This window comes from Balearica regulorum, chromosome 9 (genome assembly GCF_011004875.1).
Source record: "Balearica regulorum gibbericeps isolate bBalReg1 chromosome 9, bBalReg1.pri, whole genome shotgun sequence".
NCBI classification, from domain to species: Eukaryota; Metazoa; Chordata; class Aves; order Gruiformes; family Gruidae; genus Balearica; species Balearica regulorum.
Genome location: NC_046192.1, coordinates 12514556 through 12535827, shown reverse-complemented (window position 1 = coordinate 12535827; position 21272 = coordinate 12514556). Strand labels below are relative to the sequence as shown.

General features: G+C 37.1%; 1 protein-coding gene across 1 annotated transcript in view; it reads left to right on the top strand.

The window, feature by feature from the left end:
* The window catches only part of SLC9A9 (solute carrier family 9 member A9), a 216123-nt gene that overhangs the window by 65312 nt on the left and 129539 nt on the right, over positions 1-21272 (top strand). Inside the window, exons 7-8 of the mRNA XM_075761149.1 lie at positions 15728-15866; positions 16717-16822. Of these exons, the coding sequence (XP_075617264.1) occupies positions 15728-15866; positions 16717-16822 (245 nt within the window). The remainder of the gene's footprint in view (positions 1-15727; positions 15867-16716; positions 16823-21272) is intronic.

Below are 21272 nucleotides of genomic sequence, written 5' to 3'. Positions count from 1 at the left end.
AGTCTAATTCTACTTACAGAGACAACTCCCTTTTAGTTTAAAATGAACGTATTGATACTATTTCCCTTGAAGTGTTCCAAAAGAAAACTCATTTCAGCCTCCCTGGATGAGATACTGTACGTAAGGGTCTGTCTGGTACATGCAGTAGCTCAACATATTTTTCAAGTCTTCTTGGCAGGGAAGACAGAAGACAAGTATGTATCAGAAAGGGGAGGGAGAGATTGCCATGTAATTTACTGCGTACCCACAAATACCTATTCACTGTTCAAATCCTTTCCAGAAATATAGTATTGAAGAGTACAGCTATCTCAGAGACACAGGTTTTGATAAACAGGATCAAACCAGGATAAACCCCCATCAAAATTCTTTTATTCTTTGGAGATCAGGTTGTCATTACATGAAAGAAGAACCTGCGCATACTGTGGGAGAATGGACTGCATATTTCCGGTGGCTACATAGGAGCACTAGGAAAGACTGAAGTCTCTAGTGTTCCCTCTGTGAACCCCTCCAGAAGCTATGTGCTCTTCATACAGTTCAATTTGAATTTCATCATTCTAACCTGCTCTAAGTCCTTTTTTTTTTTTTTTTTAAACTAACAGGTAAACTGTTTCCCGCTGCAAGCCTTGATCTTTTAAGACTCAAATCCTTAAGCTACTGGGTCTGTTAGAGTGAACTGACAGAGCTCTACATTAAATTCTTTTGCACGTTTGCATGGAGAATCATCCATAAAGCACAATAAAATAATACAAATGTTATCAAGCACTCAGAAGTTACATAATGTCCCAAATAAATTTTCCTGTCTTACAGAAGAGGAGTTAAGAGGCACCTTCTGTAAACATTTTAATCAAATGTAATGTTCAGGTTTATTTTTTCATACACAGAAATCTCCCTCTCTCCATTACCAAGACATTATTTTAGCATGCATGCTGCACCTTTTGGATTAGGAACTTTAATGTTTTCAGAATATACTTTTGTCTCTTGAGCAAAGAGAATAATTGATAACAGTAGCATGCAGCTGCCTTCCTTGAGTGCCAGGCACAGCAGGAGGAGAGACTGCATACCTCTAGCTACTGCATTTCATAGCTACTTAAATGGTGAGATTCAGCAAGTCTCTATTCTTAGAATTTATTCCAATGGTTATAGAGCTCCACTCTCTCATTGTTTCCACCTGCTTTTGTTTTGGTCTCAATCTTCTTCCTTCTATCTCCTTTATCTTTTCGATAGACAAGGGTCACCATCTCTATCTCGCTCTACCTGTTCCCTTGAATCGCGTGACCTATTCCACCACTTCTGCTGCAGTCACCAGTCCTTTTGTCTCCTGAGATGGAAAGAAATTATTTCTAAAGATAAACTAGGACTGTAAACTCTTAACCCAATCTCCTTCATTCCCTAAAGCCAAGAGATACCCGTCTTTATTTCTGATACACACACCTCTCTGTTATACTCCTTATTACATTGTGACAAACAGAGGAGATAACGAGGACAAGCGAGAGTGATGCTGCTGGTCAGTTCTGAAGGCTGGTGAAGTGACAGATGGCAGAGTTTGGGGAGCAGCAATTGCAGGGAAAGAAATATTTAAGTTTTAGGTGGCACATGCCTAATACAAATGAAATCTTAGAAGATTTTTAGCTGACGAAGTTTATCAGATCTCTGCTGAGATTTGTCAATTAAACATTTCAGAAACCTTAAAAGCTGCTCGATTTTGGCACATTTTCACAAGGGTGAAAGACACATGACTAACAGATGGGTAATTTCCTCTTTCCTCCCCTTAGAAGTGACAAGTCTGAATTTCAAAGTGGTACAGTGAGAAAGCTTTGTAATTATGTTGTTGGAAGGTTTCTGTCCAAGATAAGCACAAATGTATTCTCTCTATACTAGTTCTGCAAAATGGCTAAATTTTTTTTAAAAAAAGGTCTTCATGAAAAGTGCAAATGCAACATGGAAATGTAGTCTAAATGGTGTCATTTTGGCAAAGTCACAAACCACGAAACAACACCACCCAAATAAAATTAGGGCGTTGCCTGGCCCGCTGCAGGTATGAGCTAGACTGAAAGACAGGAAACGCTCAGGGCAGCAGTTGTGCGAGGGGCCCTGGGAGAGGAGAGTGTGACCAAGCCTGTTCGTTTCCACTGCCTTTAGGGAAATGGGACTTGGGAACATTTGCTGTAAAGACCATTGTATCAAAGAAAAAAATCTAGTCTTGTTATCAGTTTCCTCTTAATGTGTTTGCTTCTCTGATGTTCCCTAACTAATTGCTAATTATAATGGATCTACATATTCTGAATATAATATGCATATGTGTATATTATTTGGATTCATAATGAAATTTCAGTACATTTCTGGGGAGACCTAGCGACATTAGAATTTGGATTTTGAAAAGGAAGGTTTAAATATGATTAAAACTTTGAACAAATAGCATCCCAACAATACATTGAAAAAACTGATATTCACAATTTTCCCTTAGTAATTTCTCCATTACAAAACCTCACAAAAGTGAAATAATTTTTAAATATACAGCATTTTCATTTTGTATCCCCATTCATTGCATATTTGTACTCTCTTAAAAGAAATCAAACAGTTCTTCCTTTCTACATGTTTCTACTGATCTGTAGGAAGCACAGCCAGAAACGATAGTGAGAGAGATGAGAATAATGGAGTGCCTAGCAGGCTGCTGTTCTTTGCCTCAGACACACTAAGAAAGCATTATAGCTGGATGAAAATATTCCTAAAGAAAATATTTCAGCCTCCTGGACTATTTAACAGTGTACATTTTCCTTATTACAGTATTTTTCTTCCTACAGAGTAATGTTAAAGGTATTTCTAAACCATCGCTTTCAGATGTTCACAGTTTTACATTCTATTTCTAGAGTTTGCAGGACTTAGCCCATAGCTAGGAGAGTGTTTTCATTGTGTGTTTGGAGCAAGGTGAATGCAAAAGTTTGCGAGGCAAGACTCCTTCGTTCTAGTAATTATGAAGGTAATGAAGCTAGTAAGAATTATTTTCATTTTATTAATAGCTGTGTTTAAGCCTCATGGAACTGCCTGTCTGGGGAAAGTATCTATTTTAAAACTAAGTGGTGGAAATTAGAGCATTATACTAAATGTTTATCCATAAATCAATGGAGTCTTCCCAAATCCAGAATGAAAAATTGTCTCTTTGGCTGCCTATCCTTTCTGTGAGATTTTCCACAGTGCATTGGATCTAGGCCATAGGTAATAGCAGATACCTTAATTTTAAACAAAGGGAGACCTTACTTAACTCTTTTAATCTTACCACTGAGGAATAGTTTGCAATGAGCTGCCAGTTGTATGTCCAAAAATCTTAACATATGTACTTATGAATAATGCATTCTTATCAAAGCAAGAACTCCCATCTTATATATATTTGGTATAAAATTTCTTTAATTAAGTAATTTGCAGTATATTTAGGGAACTGTGGGAGGTTTTTTAGGATTTTATTATCCAGCCTATTTTCAAAATTTCAATTGGCTTTTAGATTGTTCTTCAAGAGCGGCATGTGTTTATGTAGCACTGCTTAAAGTTGGCTTATCATTTGAAGTTGGCTTATCAACTTCACTGCCTAACTGGTGATTCTCCCTCTTTTATCTTACCATAAGGGAAGTTGAGCGATCCTCCAGAGTAAAGGCTGTTTGCAGGTGTCATAAGCACCACTGGCTTAACACTTAAGCAAAACAATTTCCACAAGGTTCAGCAGCTACATCTCTGTTGTTGTTAGCAGCCCCAAGCTGCTGATACGAACGACTGAGGCTGTGGATAGCCAGCCACAGTTACAATGGGTTGGCCAGGGTAGTCTTCTGCAGCTCCTAGATGGATGCAAAGCCACCTTTCAACCCATCTGCCATCCCGCCCAAGTCCCATACTCTGTCAGACTGTCTAAACACCTCTCTTGTTCACGCTTTGGGCAATTACTTGCTTTTTGGTCAGCATTTGCTAGAGATATAACTCCAAACTCTTTTTTTCACTTCGAAATAAGTTGACCTATTCTTCTATCATCTTCTCAGAAATTCTCTCTTTAAACAGTTGTTTCTCTAAAGTGACTTAAATGGACTATACCTTCCCAACACAGTGCATTTTTCCAGTGGATGACCTAGTACATATGTTGGGACCTGTTGAATTACACTTTCTTTGTAGTGCACTGCCTCATAATTTTGTTTTAATGTTCTGTATCTAATGTTAAAGGTAGAGCAGTGATTTTAAAGAACTTCAGGCTACAGAGTGATAAGGCAACATGCAATTGGTAAAATTGCAATTTTAAAATTTCTTGGATTCTTAGCTTGGATTTTTCTTTTTGTAAGGTGTAAAAAGCAAAATGTTAGTGTATTATCAGAAAGGTAAATGAGGAGAGATTCAGGCCTCCCTTGCTCCTACAGGAATATTACCGCCGTTCTCTATGCAAGGCTGACCAGCTTCTGTAGCAAGTGAAGTGCCTTTCCCTAAGGTGAAATTTCATTCTGTTCATTTGCTATATTTGGATCAGGAACAGAGACCTAAAACTCAGAATATCCCTAAATCCCCATCCTCAGCTCCAGTATATCAAGACAACAAAAAATGTAACATGTTTTGTTTTTGACGTTATTACTGACAATGCTAGAGCATACAATTCACATCTGGATTTATTTTAGACTTTCTCATTATAACAGCTGCATTTTTTGTCTTCACTTGGATACATTTTTAAAAATGAAAATTGCCATGGCAACAGTGCAACCATTTATTGTAAAGCAATAGAAGTGGAACTAATATTTGTGAGAGAAGCTCTATTATCAGGATAGCATTTCATTCAGACAATTCCAGAGTCATTTTTCCATAACCTTTCCATTTTTTAAAAGAAAAATATAGAAAATATTTTCAATAATGAAATGTAGGTGGGATTGAACAGCTCAGGAGATTAAAAAGATTTTCTTCTTTAGATTACTGACTCATCTCAAATCCAGATTAGCAAGAGACAAAAATTATCATCTGTTTGGTGGGCACATGAAAAAAATTGATAGGGGTACCGAGATTTGAAAATCTCATTCCCATACCAGCTATGTTCTTAACTGAAGTACAGAGACAGCAAACTGAGTACATTGGGTGTGTCTTCACTTGGGCAAAAAGAGATGTGACCCATCCTTGAAAAGTCCTAATGTCTAATGCATAGGAATAATTCATAGGCAGTTTGCACGCTAACACAAAATAGTTCAAAATGAACTATCCTTCCCTTAAGATTTTGCTTCATATCACTTGCAACATACTATGTTACCTGAGATAATAGTGTACTATTTTCCTTATTAAAATGTGGCTGAAGAGGGAAGTTTTGCACTGACCTTAAGGTCATATTCTTCCAAGTCAGGACTGACGTAAGGTCATCCAGTGTATGGTCCAGGTACGTTAGGAATCACATGGCCCATTTTGTTTGCATCTGTTTCCAATATTTCTCAGAGTATTAAACTTGTTTTTGAAATCTCCACAAGAATCTGGGTAGAAGACTGACAAATTGTACTCCAGATGTTGAAAATATACATGAAATGTAAAACTATTTTCCTATTTAAACCCCTTCTGACTATGATAAAATGTGTTTTGCAAGCACAGACAGTACAGGGACCACATACCATGTTGCTGACACACACCAAGGATCACATTTCTTCCTATTTATTACACATTAGAGAGTCTTAGGCAGCAGTGAGGGAGAACACTGAAACAGAAAAAAAATTTAGATAGACTTTCAGACTCCTTTCACTCTAATTTTTATGGGATTTAATGTAGTTTATCTTCATCAATTGCATTCAGCATCAGGCCCCTCAGTGTACTGCCCTGTTCACAAGATCCTAAAGATGTTGAAGTTTTGTGAAGGGAGACTGGGAGCTCCTTTCTTAATCTCTTAGAGAAAACATTCTGGAAGTGAAGAAGGTCAAGGCTGTTGATAGGCCAGAAATTAGGCATTGCACTTTAGTATTAACAATAGACTATCCATCTGCATCCTCTAACAGCAGACTTAGCTCTGTCTGGGATATAATATTTTAAATATAAACATGATCTCTTAACAGACAAAGAGTACCCATACTTCATTGACTACTAACTAAACTCTAGGTTTGCTCTGAACAAAGATCATTTAGTCCAGCTTCATTAAATTACTTTTGTGTCATAGACAGTTTATTTCAGGGAGGTAACACAGAGGAAAAACAGAAGAACTAAAACTACCTCTGTTGTGCCTGAGAAAAAATTACAAAAGCATGTGGTTCATACACTGCATTTTTAAAAGACTGAGATCTGGTAGAAATCCCAAAGATCTAGTTTCCTTTCAGTTCACAATGGAACCATTGAGGCTTGCCAGACCAGTGGTAAGAATGGGGTTCTTCCCTGTTTTACTGACAAACAGGGGAGAAGCAGTGACAGAACAGGCTATTTGATTTGCTCCAGACGAGGAGGAGTGGGCACTTAAAGCTTCCTCATGCCATCTCTGGGAATATCGAGCTGTCTACAGACAGGCATCCTGTGAATTTGGAATGCTGTCCGTGAACAGAAACTGGACACATCACATCAGTATCAGGATCTTCATAAGCAGAGGCCACAGAAGAGAAAAGCTCTTTGAGTATTAAATAAGAACCTGCTGTACATGTTCTGTCACTGATCAGCTAAGCAACCTGATATTGCCCCTCCACATCTTCGTTCAGATTCATTCGAGAGGATGTCAGAGAAGATTATAGTGTACCATAGTACTGTTTAAACATCTAACTCTCAAGGAGAAGTTGATTTAAACCCCAGAGGAGGACTATGCGTTTGTGAAGGATAAGGACTAGCTACTATTATCAATGGAAGGCTGCTATTCACCCCTCAATAGTTCACACTGCAGACAGGTGTAGTGAGTTCTGCTACAATGTTATGACAATGAGTCAAACTCTAAATGAAGGGGCTACTGTCTGGTGTAAAATATACATCATTTTCTGTTATTTCAGTCAAGCTTCTCCTGAGCAAAATCATGGGATTCTAAGAAAATTACGATTCAGTAAAGGTTTAGTGCCAGTTGTTTCCACTTAATCTCTACTAGTTGCCCATAAGGGCAAAGGATTTTTCATGGCTAACCAAGCTCCTTGAAATGTTCCTTAAAGTGTTTGGGTGATATTCTACTTTTTTTGTCACACCAGTGTAAATCTGGAACAACTGTGTTGAATCGGTGGAGTTATTTCAGATACTCCTCATTGTACCGGTAGTTTGAAGCAGTTTCTCATCCAGAGTGTTCAAGCAGAATGACAGTAAATCATAGTCATTTAGTGGTAATCTGCCGCAGCGTTCTAACGTGTATCGCTCAGTGCAGGCAACCATCAGGCTACATCGTTTTATCAACAGGGAGGTAAAATTCAATTGACATAGATAAATGTCACATTTATTTGCAAGACTGCAGTCACTGTAAAAGACAAGGGCAGTTGAAAGGCTTCATTGTCTCATCCTGGAGTTATCACAACAACTTTGGTATGAAAGAGGGGTTTAACCAAGACCACCCATCCTTCCAGGAATCACCTTACCTACCTCTTATAGACATATCAGCCAGCATCTTGTTAGTGTGCTCTGATGTTTTATTCTTTGGCTCTCTGTATGCGTAGAGTAAATTAAGTCTCATAGTATCATGTTTTTCCACTTTTGTACAAATAAACCTGACCTGTGGGTAGAATCAGGCCTTCAAGAGCACATTAAACTCATTTCCCTACACTCACAGAACGCTTGCAATTACATACAAATTCAATTTTTGTCTTTCAAGAGAGAGATATCATTTTCACTGAAAATCCTTATTTCAGGGTGTCATCACCCTGGACTAATGGTAAGAACTGTTACATAAATAGAAGGTTGTGTAAATGTTTCTGATAAATATTTATCAACTCTGAGTAACTTTGCAGGCTAGTGACTCACAGACAAGAAATTGAAGGATAATACAAAAGTGAAGAATGCTATAACAAAAAAGAATAATGAAAAGGTGATAGGAGGTAAAGAGCTAGCCATATATGAAGAAAGTGCTGCACACTATTATTAGAGAAATACAAATCATTAGATCGTTTTACACACTTGGATAGTTGGATCTTCAAGTGAGAGAGCTGGCAGTGGATGATAGTTCTCAACTCAGCTATCAGGGGCAGGGAGACAAAAAAATAGTTTAGGCTCATAGAAAAATGCTACTAATAGCATTAACGCGTACAGCACATCTAATTCCCTTAATGGCACAACATATAAATTAAAATTTTAGGTTTAAATTTTCCCACGCAAAACCAACACAGTTCTTTTCTTGTTTTTTACCATTTTGTTTTAGTTCAGGAAACAGTTTTTAGCTGACATGTATCTTGGGGATTATTGCACTTCTTGGGTGCCTGAAGATGCCTTCACAAAGTATGAGGTACTATTATTCACTGGATATGCTCTGCCTAGGTTAATTAGAACGATGCAGCAGATTTGGTTAAAGTAACATAGAGGAATTTATTTCTTTTTTCCTCCAGATACTGATTGGATAAATTTTTCCCTCATTCATTGTTTCTTGTTAATTCAGAGGGTTGGTGGTTTGATACATCACTGGTTTGTAACTTTTACAGTCATGTTTTCTATGCAGAAAAACTGCATATTTTTTACAGTACTGTTCTAATTTATAAGTTGTATTTTGCCTAGGCATAAGTGATTACAGAAATGCAAGGTAGAGGAGAAATCCAGCTTTTCATATTAATACAATCATAATTTACTTTTATATGTCCGTTACTTGGTGGTTGATTCTTTGTTTTCACTGTCTTTGCACTATATTCATCTTCACAGTTGATGAAGCCACTAAGAGCTCCCTAACTGGGAGGACAGACTGCAAGCTGCTCTCAATACACAGGCCATTTCTCTTTATGTTTGAAAAGAATGGAAATTAAACGCTGAGTTAGATTACAGTTCTGATATCCAAATGAGAAAGGATCATAGTTGCAGACACAGAAATCTGTAAATTATGTGCCTTTTGATATGATCAGCTCATCAGTAAGGACAGTCAGACACTGGTAATAGCTTAACACAGAATGCAGCACATGCTGTCACAGACGACCCACTATCAGCCATCTGTTTTCTGCTGATGTGCTTCATTCCTCTCAAAGATATGGGACAGGCTTTTTGGAAAAGAGTTGTCACCAGAAAATGACTGTGATATTTTCAAAAAGATTTATGAAAATTAGACATTTAGAAGCAATAGCAGTCATTTAAGAATGAAACATTCCTATACCAAGTCTCAGATAAATGCTAACATATTTTACTATTAAAGCCTTCATTTTCTTTTACAAAGAATTTTAAGTCCAGGTTGCTGTTCATCAGGATTTCCTTCTGTTAAAGATAAAAATAGGGTAGTATTTGCCTAGAACAAGGATATGAAAAGTTAAGATGCTTGTACAGATACATTAGGACAGCACATACCATTTCTCAGATGTACAAGGGTAGAGAAGCTCCGCACCAGATCAGATATGACTTTAGACTTGGAATTGTTCAGCCTGCAGGCCCATTAGGTCATTACTCATTGTCAAAACTGTCATCTCACATCTCCTCTCTATGTGTCTGCAGTGACTGCAGGTCTGTAGTGACTGAGTTCGGATCAGGATCAGAGGGAGGGGGTGTTCCTAGCATCTCTGTCAGGAGGGGCTTGCAGAGGCTTTTCCTGGGCACCAGGATATTGGGTTCAACCCAATCGAGGTGGGTGAGCTACCAGGTCCTTTTAAGGTGAAGGAATTTTGAGGGCAAAAATGGGATCACCATGATCAAGGGATGGTTTCCAAGGCTCCCTAAGGAGGGAGAGCAGGCTTCTTAAGGGTAATGGCTAGGGAGGCAGAGGAGAAGGAAGGAGAATGACAGATTTTTCTCCAGTCTCTGATGATTGAGGGTAGATGAGAACTAAGACTTCAAGGAAAGCCTGCCTGGAACAATACAAACTACTCATTATTTTCTCTAGCTGTACTGCAAGCTGCTGCTGTGTGTCAGCTCAGGCTTGAACACAGAAGAAAACTGAAATAGTTAGCAGTATAGAAAATATTTATCATTAGCTGCCAAAAATGACTCCTGATGAACTAAGCTGATTTCTGCCTGCCCAAGTTAAGGGACAGAGTCACTCAAATTCTGCAGCTGCTTTGTAATAGCACTAACAAACTTAGCAAACTATCCAGTTACATCATGTCTGAGAATGCTTTGTGTCACCTAAAAAGGAGCCTGAGTCTATCAGTAGAACTAACCTAAGATATTTTATGTTAAGTGAAAATCTAGCAGAGAGCCTGAATTCCTTTTTTATTTTCATGTAGATGTTGCTTTTCCTCATATATCGGAAAACTTACATTTTCCATAAAGTCTGTGACAGCTTTCCCTTTCCAGCACAGCTGGTGCTTTGGCACCTACCATCAGCTAGCCACTTTGGAACTGGTAACAAATCCATTTTGAGGAAAGTTTCCATAAACAGTAAAAGCCTTATATATGACAACAGTGTTAGTTTGGTTTAAAGTAATCAAAATCTGTGAATCTGTAAAATCAAATGTCCTATAACAGTTCATAAAGCCTGGAAAACCCTAGAAAGGAACAGAAAAGAGAGGAAGCAAATATGCCGTATATTGTTTGGAATAAATTCCAGGGAGACAGATTTCTTTATACAGAAAGATGTACAGAAGACTCATCTATGTTCTTTTAATGCACCTTCTGTGCATTTGTGTTGCTTACTGATCACTGTTTTAAACATGCCTGAAAAGTACAATAAGTTTGTTTGTTGTTTGAAGTTTTCATCTAGAGGTTCTCTATATATTTGCTTCAAACTACTGTTACAATTGGCTGCTTTTGCTAGTCCTAAAGCCTTCCTGCACCGATGTGTCTCTTCTTTGCTCTCCCTTAATAATCTGCAAACCTTCTCTACTTCATATGTGCTTTTGTTGGCTGAGCACACTCACATCTCAATCTTATCTTATTTGTTTTCATTTTTATAGTTCATCAACTTACTGTGTGAGGAGCTGGTTTATGAGGAAGCCTGGAAGGCTTTACCAACCTAAAACTTGTCAAGAGAAGGTGTAGGTGTCTGGTGCTATGCATGCGCTTTCATATCTAGCTTTAGTTCAAACACATTGGGGGAAAATTACAGTTCTGTCTTTTTGGCTTGCTTTCAACACTTTTAGGAAAACTATATAGTTAAAAAGATGTGTGGGAACAGAAATTGTTCAGTTCAATCCACTTCTCTGAAAGCTGCAAGTTTTCTAACACAGTATAGCGACCTACCTTTTTCTGTATAATGTCAGGAAAAAATAACCTTCTTTCCCTGTTAGAAACAACCTTGAACCCTAGACTTTTTTTTTTCCTGGCCCGTTTTATTTTTCTCAATTAGCAGCTAATAAAATCACCATGTAGTTCTATAATTATTTATCACCTGAGGGAGATCCCACTTCATTCATTGAAGGCATTTTAAGGAACATCTGACCTTCCTGTATTTTCAGGTATGATTTTTTTTTTTTTTTAAAAGGGTGTTCCCAACTCTCTTCTGTGCAGTATTATGTGCCACATGATAGTGCAGCAAATAGGAAGGAGGCCACTGGGCAAGATGAAGCCCTTTGACTTAGCAAGTGGAAAGAAATCTTCCTCTCCAAAGATAATAAGCTGTTTGTTTTCATGTTGGTTAAATAGACAGGAGGAGGAAGAAAAGAATAAAACAGTTTGTTTACTGCTTATTTCTAATCCTTGATTCTACATCATTCTATTAGAAATTTTCTGCTGTTTACATGCATTTTCTTTCTGATGCTTGAGTGTATTTTCTTCAGCATACTGCCGCCTTCTAAAATTCATCGGATACACGTGTTGCATCACTTAGATCAAAACCAAGGATCTTTGTGCTGTTCTGCTAGTTACAACTGATTAACAACTCTCTATTTGATGCTGCCACACTAGCCCTAGGCACATCGCGCCTTGACAGAAACAAAAGGTAGGATACAAGATTTAACCTCACCTACAGATTTTTCCTCAAAAAACTTCCATGACTTACGGAAATATCTTTGTTCTAATCCTAAATGCTTTCAATTTTTTTTTTTAAAAGGTAAATACATTGTGCTACATTCACAGGCCGGGAAAACTTACAGGAGGAAAAGAGCCTTATGAATACATGAAATTTTCTTTGAGAATAAATGAAGATGCAAAAAGTAATCAATTAAGATGTAACTAGAAATGTGACTGTACTCTTCCTATTGCAATAGCACTTCTGCTTGTCGTATTATATCCCCGTGTAAGTCCATAGAAAGAAACATTCTTCGTCATGCTGACCATGAGCCCCTCCCCTAAGGGGAGGGAAGAAGCAGAATGATCAGTGTGGTACAACTGACACTAACTGTTTATCCTTCTTTCTGTTTCAAGCAAAAGCTACCATCCTAACTTGCAATGTATTGTATAAATAAATATTGCCTGTATTTCTTTTTGAAATCTGAAAGCACTTGACCTTGTCCATTGTTATTTGGTCAAGGAAGAACTGGAAAGAAAAAGGGACCTGTTAAATAGTTTTCTAATATAGAAAGTGCCAGCTAATCCTTATAAGAACCAGTAAGGAAGCTAATTATTCTTTACTCCAACCTGAAGGAGAGACAGAGGTTACCAAACTTACATATAGATAAGCAGTAGGGATTGGGACAGGTTTTTGCAAGGTATGTCTATCAAGCATTCAGTGACGACCCAACAAAAATCTTTTATTCCTGTCCCTCCACTCCATCTCATTATGGGTGGTAGATAAAAGCATATCTTTGTCATTAGTTCTGTTCATTTATCAATCTTTGAAAACAGTTTTCTACTGCATTTATTTTTAGGATTTGCTTAATCTACCTCTGATACAAATTTACAGAAATAAACCCATCTTTTTCTTATACTAGTTCAACAATTAGAAAGCCTCTAATATTTAAAAACAAAACACAGTTTCAAATTTAGTATCAAACTCATACACTGCTTGTTAATGAACTGTGATCAACCCCTTTTGTATCAGGCACAGAGAGCAGTCTAGCAGAAATGCCAGCGTGTTTCTTGAATTGCTCTCTGTAGAAAAGGAAGAAGAGTAGAGGCGCTGTAAGTTTAGTTATGGTTCTCTCCAGTGTTCAAGTTTGCAATTTTGTTTTTAGGTCAAATAATTGGCTTGGCAGGAGGTACTGGAATAAACAGGATAAAATCCTGTTCTGTTGAAATACAGCTTATCTAGAAAAATTATCAGGTAAATCAGTATATATTTTAGATGCTTGAAAGGGTTAAAAGTTAGTGTTAAAGAAGAAACATACTCAGAAAAAGAAATAATAGATCTGCTACAGAATAATGCAAAATTAAAAATAGAATTAAATTCTCTTTGAGCTGTAGGGAAACCTGAGTTCTGGAAAGAATTAGACCAGAAAACACAGTTAGGATAATGAGCATATGTTGCGTTATGGTGCTTTTAAAAAGTCATGAGATTTGCGGGGCATATTGAGTAGAAAAATTTCCCAGTGAGAATGAGACATTCCACATTTATTCCTCAAATAACTGCATTAAGAATACGATGCTTTGTTCTAGTTTTCTGCATACCTGAAAGGTGTTGGTAAATTGGAGGGCAAACTGGAACCCTCACTGGTATTAACAAAGCCAACTTTTCTTGTCCCAAGGTTAACACACTTAATAAAATGTCAGTTAATGGCCGTAGCTTACATTTGACTACTACGCTTTCACTCCATGTCAAGATTTTTTTGTTTTATTTTTTATTACTGAGCATCCCTTCTGTGGGCAGAGGTCATGAATATAATAGAACAATTTTCCTTGATTTTAGGGTGTAGTCAGGTTGATTTCTCTGAATTCACCACTCAATGCTTGCAGCAGCACCAGTGGCACAAAAGATCAATTCCTGATTTATAATTCACTAAGCAATACAGAACAGTAGCTGCAGTCTCTGTATACTTATTTGGGGCAAATATCAGAGAACCAAGTGGCTGCTTTGCTGTCAAGACGTGCCTAAAAGTTCGAGATCTGACAGTTCTGGTTACAATAGTTTCACCTTTAAATAACTAACTGAAGCCCATCCTAAGTATGCAAAATACACTTAGCAAATTAGACTATAAACATACAGTATCAGCTGATAGGATTTCCTTTGATAGAGCTATTCTGTCAGACGCTGTACCTGTGGCTTAATATAGTTCTCTCTATTCCATATGGGGTCTAAACCAATAAATTTTGAGTAGGGCAGAGATGACAAACATTTTAAGAATCATCTGAAGGCAAGAGAAGCAAAGGATTAAAACTGACCCCTGGTCTAAGAGAGTCACAGTTGAAAGAGGACTGAAAATTTAGATAGCAACATGTCGATTAGCATTTCCTCTGGGAACAACATTTTGTGTACTTATATTAAGAGCACTTTCTACTACAAATCATCTCACTAGTTTTGTGGTGGTGCTAATCAGCGTAACTGGAGATATGAGATTTTGGTGCTTAGTAATTTCTGTTGTATTGGAGAAGTATTCAACACTCATATTTAGTGCTGCTCCACCATGTGCCTTTAGAATCCTTGTGCCTTTTTTACAGACTGAAAGCATGAGATCCGTTTTTACGTGTCTTCATGTTATTGGAGATTCCCAAATGAATGCAACTGTTTAGAAAATCCTCCATACAGAGCTTCATCTCTAAGCCTCATCTCCAGATGGAAGACATCAGACTGCAGGGTTCATGTTCTTAATATGCAAGAGTTTAAAATATTTAAAACATTTTAAAAATTCTAAATTTTTAATGCTTAAAATACCAATCATTTTCCAGCAATGCAAGCTGCTTTCTGGAATCCAATGCCAAGCTCAGTACATTTTCTTCGACAATGAACATAAAAGTTCTCCAGTACTGAAAGCAACAGAACCACAAAGATCTAAAATGTTGCTTAATTAGTTTGGGACGATTAGGGCTATTTTGTAGCTGTTAAATTTAATGTTTCAACAAGAAAAAAAGGCATAAATGCTTGGTGTTACTAGCGTTCTGGGCAGTAACTGACTAGTGGCAAATAACAACCCTGAAACTCAAACATGCTTTAGCACACGGCCTTTGGTGTCATCATTTCCCATTCAAAAATGCTCTTGATGGCCGTGCTCAGGGCTGGGATAGAGGAGATGACCTTTGGCAACTGCAGCAGTTTCTTTCTGTGGGATGACATTCATTCTGTCCATAAGGTTTCCTACTGTTGAGCTCTTAGTATGCTTTCAGCTCTATTTATGAAGGGTTACACCAAGAAGGGAGCTACTAGGTGGTTTATGACAAGATTGCTGCTGCAGATTTGGTACCTACTGTGATTTGTGTCACCCATTTGAGCCTCAGCCATAAAGCTGCACTTTTTATCAAGAATATTTGTGAATATATAACTGCTCTGAAGACATACGGCCAATAAATAATTCAAAGTTATCTATCTTCCCTGCAGTTTTCTTATACACCTACCACCTTTTAGTGTTTAGTTGGCCTGGAAACAATATTTTTTATGGCACTTCTAGTATAAAAATGTTTACTGACTGGCAGCAGACTATTGATTTCCAGTGTGATACCTTGAAAATAAAATGTTTCCCCCTGTCTACATCTGCTTTGCTCTCCCATCTGCTATCAGCCCAGAGAAGCCTCATTTTGCATTTTGAGTCCCTAAATACGTCTATTTTCAATTACTGATTCCAATATCATAACAGTGTGATTGAATTCATTATTCCTTTTTCTCTCCCTTTCCCCCATCCCCTTGTTTTCCGTCCAGCTCTATATCCATTTACAGTCCTAAGGAGAACCCTAATGCGTTTGATGCTGCTGCTTTCTTCCAGTCAGTGGGAAATTTCCTGGGGATCTTTGCTGGATCATTTGCCATGGGATCCTCTTATGCTGTTGTCACAGCTTTGATATCCTTTATGGTTTGTTTTCAGAGAAAAAATCTATATATGTTGGAAAAAAAATGTGTGATATCTGAGACTGATCATCTTAGTTTGAACCCAAACCTTTCCACTGTTGATTCAAGACTTTGCAAACAGTCAAATCATAAATTGACAGGAAATTTCACTTGTCAGAATCCACAAAGAACTTAATATGCAAATTTCTTTTTAACCACGTCACATTGGCAAGACACTGGTCTTTATTTCACTATTTGTAAATAATTACTTTTTTAGGAATGTGTTTTGATGTATTTTGAGGTTAAAACATGAATTTATGAACTACAGCAACTTATTTATGAACTACAGACTAGCAGCAATTATACAAAAATACAAGGCAAGCACTAGACTACAAATCAAGTCAGTCAGTTTACCTACATTAGAAATAAAAGGCATATCTGTTGCCCTGCATTTTTTCTTGTGTTCTACAGTTCTTCATGTAAAATACTATTGTAGAAACAGCAGTGATTTTCATCTTTCTTGCATTGATGCAAATGTAAATGAATGCCAGTTTGTTTACAAAACTGGACAAAATTACATTCCCTTTTTCTGGGAAAACAATATAAAATGCAACCAATTAAGCCTTAGTTCAAAAACCACAAAAGTACTTGAAATGGCTGACTTACAGAATTCACCTGTTTAAAACCTGTGCTGGATTTTCCTCTTTGTTTGAGATAATTTAGAAGCTGCACAGTTTTTCCTGAATTCAGCTTGTATAGATGAGTATGCTGGGAGAGCTTGCTTTCTTTCATCCTTTATGGGGTTGTGGGCAATTTTAACTTACAAAACAGTTGGGTATTTTTCCTTAGTAATTTTTTAGCACTTGACAAAATTTACAAAGCTGTGTGAGTTCCCTATGTTGGAGACAGGTCTGTTTTTCCTCCTGTCCTGGAGTGCATTCTTATCAGCAGAAGCCGCTGGTCTTACAGGTAAGTGTTGCATTTTATTGAATAAAAGCATTTTTATAATATGCCTCTAGTGTGGGAAAATGGCATGTTTATTTTGAGCACGACTTCATATATAAAGCTTCTAGCTCCCTGCATTGTCCCATCTCTATTAGTGCCACTATTAATCCCACTATTTTCTGCCCAGCTATAGGACCAAAGATGATAGTAAGTACAAGGAAGCAAATATACAGTGCCATGTGACTGTCAGAGACTGTGCTTTGCATGCACTGCATGTCCTGGGCCCTCTTCCTTTTTCCCAACCATCAACAACGAAACAGAGGACAGGGACATCCGCAACTTTGCCAGAGGGTTGCAGCCACCTCTGGATTTTAAAAAAAATAAAAATAATCTTGTTCAGTGTGCCTCCGTAAACACCTTTTGCTACAGGACAGGTACAGTCACATCCCAGTGACAGGTAGAAAGATGTGTGATCTGATTGTTTTTTCGTTAACACTGAGAAAGAAATTGTGCAATCACAGTCAAGTACATACTCAGGGACTGCTTTTTACAACATAGAGTCCACAGAAGATTAGGCAAAAATTGTAAATGGATATAGTTTACCTAGACAGCAACCTATTGTATAGTGCAATTTTAAAGAACAAAGTTAAGTAAGGGCCTGATCGTTTCAATGTTCTTGATGCTGTCACCTCTGCAATCTAGTGCTCTAATTAATGTCAGGGAAAGTCGGGAAAGAAAACTGCTGAATGGAGCCTTAATGCAGCCCATGCTGGTTTGTTTGCAAAATTGTTCAAAGCCTTTTGAAGTCAACAGTTATATTTCTACTGACTTCTATGTACCCAGCATGTTACTTTTTTAACATTAGCCATGCAATCAAACTATTTCAGAATGGGGTTTAACATCTACGTCTTCTCACATCTTTGCCTTATTAAATATACAGTTTTGTGTCTTGCTTACTGCCAAAATCTTCAGACTAAAGAATAAAAAGAGGGGCACATGAACTGAAAAAAAAGGGTAGTATTCCATCACATGGAAAAAATTGGATACCAGCTGGAATAAAAGTCCATTCCGTGTCTTTATGCTTAAGGACTTTTAAAAATGTGATGTGATTGCTACATAAAAATGGAAACAAAGAAGGATGATTGTTAATTACTTGCCTTCTACTGGAGGTAATGATTTCCTAATCCAATGACTTCCAAGGAAAGACTGTTTTAAAATCCACTCCCAGCTGAGAACAAGGATGCTATGTTTCAGCAAATACACAATTGATAGGTTATACGTTATATTGCCACAATGCAAATGTGATGACAGACAGTATAGTCTCTCTTAGTAGTCACTCTGAACAGTGTTTCATTTCTCTTTTATTTTGCAATATATAAAATATCTGAAATAAGAGACTTAATTATTGAACACCAGAAATGGGTTTTATGGTAGCCTTGGTAAGGAATTTTAAATGACAGAGGGAGAGCCAGGCAAAGAGAGTTGAACCAAAGTAAAGTTCCAATTTAAGGGAAAAAATAGAAAATTACTGGGAAATTTAGCTATTTCTTATAATGAAAGGAATTAATATAGACTATGTAAAAGAGAATTGCTCTGCCAATGCACAAATTCCAAGGAAAACTTACCAAACCCTTTTAGGTCTGTCACTAGCCTTTTTTTTTGTGGGTGTGTTCTGAGGTTGAGGTGGAAATTTTTTATTACACTGTTGTGAGGAGGCAAAGTTTTATCTTGAAAATTTTATCAGTTGAGTCTTTGTCATTTAGTTTCTGTGAAAGGCTTTTGTCAGAAGCTGTTAAGGTGGAAAAAATTCATGGAGCCTTGTAGCTTCAGAAGTTCAAAGCTGTGTTTTGTAAATGCATTGACTTTATTAGTACTGTGCTAACATTACACTTTAGAGTGGATATTTTTAGTTGCATGGTAAAACCAGTTTCTACGTTTCTTTCATCTTTTCTGTCTCATCTGAAATAGCTCCAACTCCCCTCCTTTCCTAATATGACTTAAAGTCTCCAGCTCAGCAGGAGTATGAGTGTATTGGTTAAGAAATTTTCAGCTGACTTAGGTTCTGTTGGAAGTGTGGATTTCAGAGGTGGCTCTGATTTCTCTTCTCATACCTATGGCTAAGGAAATCTGTGTAAAATGCAGTTACTGCATGCAGTCTCCCACACAAGTATGTGGTGCACGAAGAACCTGTTTGCAGAAGGTGCAGGGAGCCCAGGGAAAAGCCAGTCATACTTCAGAACACGCTCTGCTCTTAGTCTGTACTCTATCATTTCCAGTCTTTTCCAGCTTCCTTGCTTTGCCCTTTGTCTTACTTAATGCATACATCATCCAGTTTTACAGTCAAGCATGTCTATCCTCAAAAGCAATCATTAGAATGGAGAGCATCACAGCCATGCAATGAGGCTTTTGGACCACTCCATTCAGTGAACTAAATTCCTAGTTTGAAGTCTTTGACTTCAGTAGACTTGCTTCAAAAATTAACTTGATCCATTATACATTTATGCCTATGTTCATCTTCATTTTCCTTGGATATTGTGTTTCCTCTGTTCATTCCTTCTAAATGAACTTCAAAGGATTAACGCTAGACATCAGTATTTCCCTGTAGCTATTAAGTAATATAATTGCAAAATAATTTTATTCTTATAATGCTTTCCACACTAGTTCTTCAATCACTAAGAGCCTTTTGAAGTCTAATATTGAAGTATGTCATAATTTATAAATAACAGGCTATTCTGGTTTTTGTGTAGGTATAGTAGGTGGTAGAGCTCACTGGTTTTACTTGCAGATTTTTTAAGTAAAATGTGAATGGAGAGTAGTACAGGTTGACATTTTATAAAATATTTTATTCCTCTACCTCAAGATATCCCATGATATATAACATACAATATATGGGCCTGACCATGGTTGAAAAATGGATGTGATCAAACCACCAAATCAAAGTAAAAATCTGGGATGACTACACAATTATTGTTATACTGATAACTGTAAATTATAAATTAATGTTATGGTTATTAATCTTATAGCTATATCATCAAGCTGTGACATATGCATGATAAATTGATTCTTATACAGTAGAATCTAATTTGTGCACTTTCTGATTTGCCCTGAAGTATATCATTCCTGACTGCTGAGCAAAGTTATATTAACAGAGTACTTTAGTAAGGACAGTATTAATATTGTTGCTTTAATTTTCAAACTTCATTTCAGAATATTTACTAGTAGGCTATGAAAAAATAAATAATTTAAACACTTGTCAAAATAAATGAGGAAAGTACATCTTGCATTTATTAATTGCTTGATCTCTTGCTTTATTATTAACAAAAATTGCTAATTTTTAACGGATCACTCAGTCAGTCTGTGAAAGATTCCATGATGTACGTGGCCATTTAATGTTCACCTCAGATCCCCTCTATCTACAGCTTTTTGAACTTAGATATTCAAATAAAAAGAGATTAATATACCTGCAAAAATGCACTTAAATATACATATGTGAATTTATTTGTGTTTATGTATTCAATTAATGCATACTTCAAACTCAGAGAATTTATCAGTGTAAAAGCATAAAAATTACGGCCAACCACCTCTGATTTTACATGCCAAAGACCTCTGCTATGAAGCTAAGACAGACAATAGATCTTGAAGGAGAAAATATTGGAGGGGATCACCTTTATTACTTTACTGTTTTTCAAAGCCCAGCCCCAAATTATTGTTTTCTGGTCATTATAAAGGAAATAGCTTGTAATAATAAATTACTGCTGCTTCCTCACCCTTAGCAATTCTTATCTGAACATTCTGTGATACATCTGACACCTGCCGCCTTATTCAGGGGCTCACAGGAGAGCAGAGTCTACCTAGTGAGAAAGCTTTTCCTCCAGAAATAAATAAGCAGATTATTATGGCTGATGTACCCACAAGTCCAAAGATCTGGTCTCTCACTGGGGCAGTTTTGTGCTACCTTTGCATTTAGGACACCACAAGAACAAATGTCACCAGCTTCCATTTCCTTTAGTACTGCTGACAAAGGGCATTAATTCTAGTGGCTGTTCACTGTTCCTATCTGTTTGCTATAATTTGTCTTGGATCCATCATCTATCTCATTGCTTTTTTAAATGTTGTGACCAGCTTTTCTTCCTGTGTCACTCTCAGAAGGGATCTATCAAAACATTTCTGTCTGCAGTTCTGGGCATTGTGAGCACAACGCAGGTTGGTACCTGATTGACTTTAGCTCACTGGGCTGACATTATCCCATAAAAGGAAGTTAACTTGGGCTTTGAATTCTCAAAAGGTGGTTTTCTTTCCCTTATTAATAAATAATGTGCCATGTTGTGTCATACAGAGAAGTAGGTAGACTTCTCCCAGTAATGACAGAGAGGAGATAGCTTGGCTTCTAGGTCAAAAGGAAAGAGACCTCAACTTTCTTAAGCTGTACAGCTACTCCTAGGAGGAAAGGATGAAATTTGGGTCTAATTAGAAA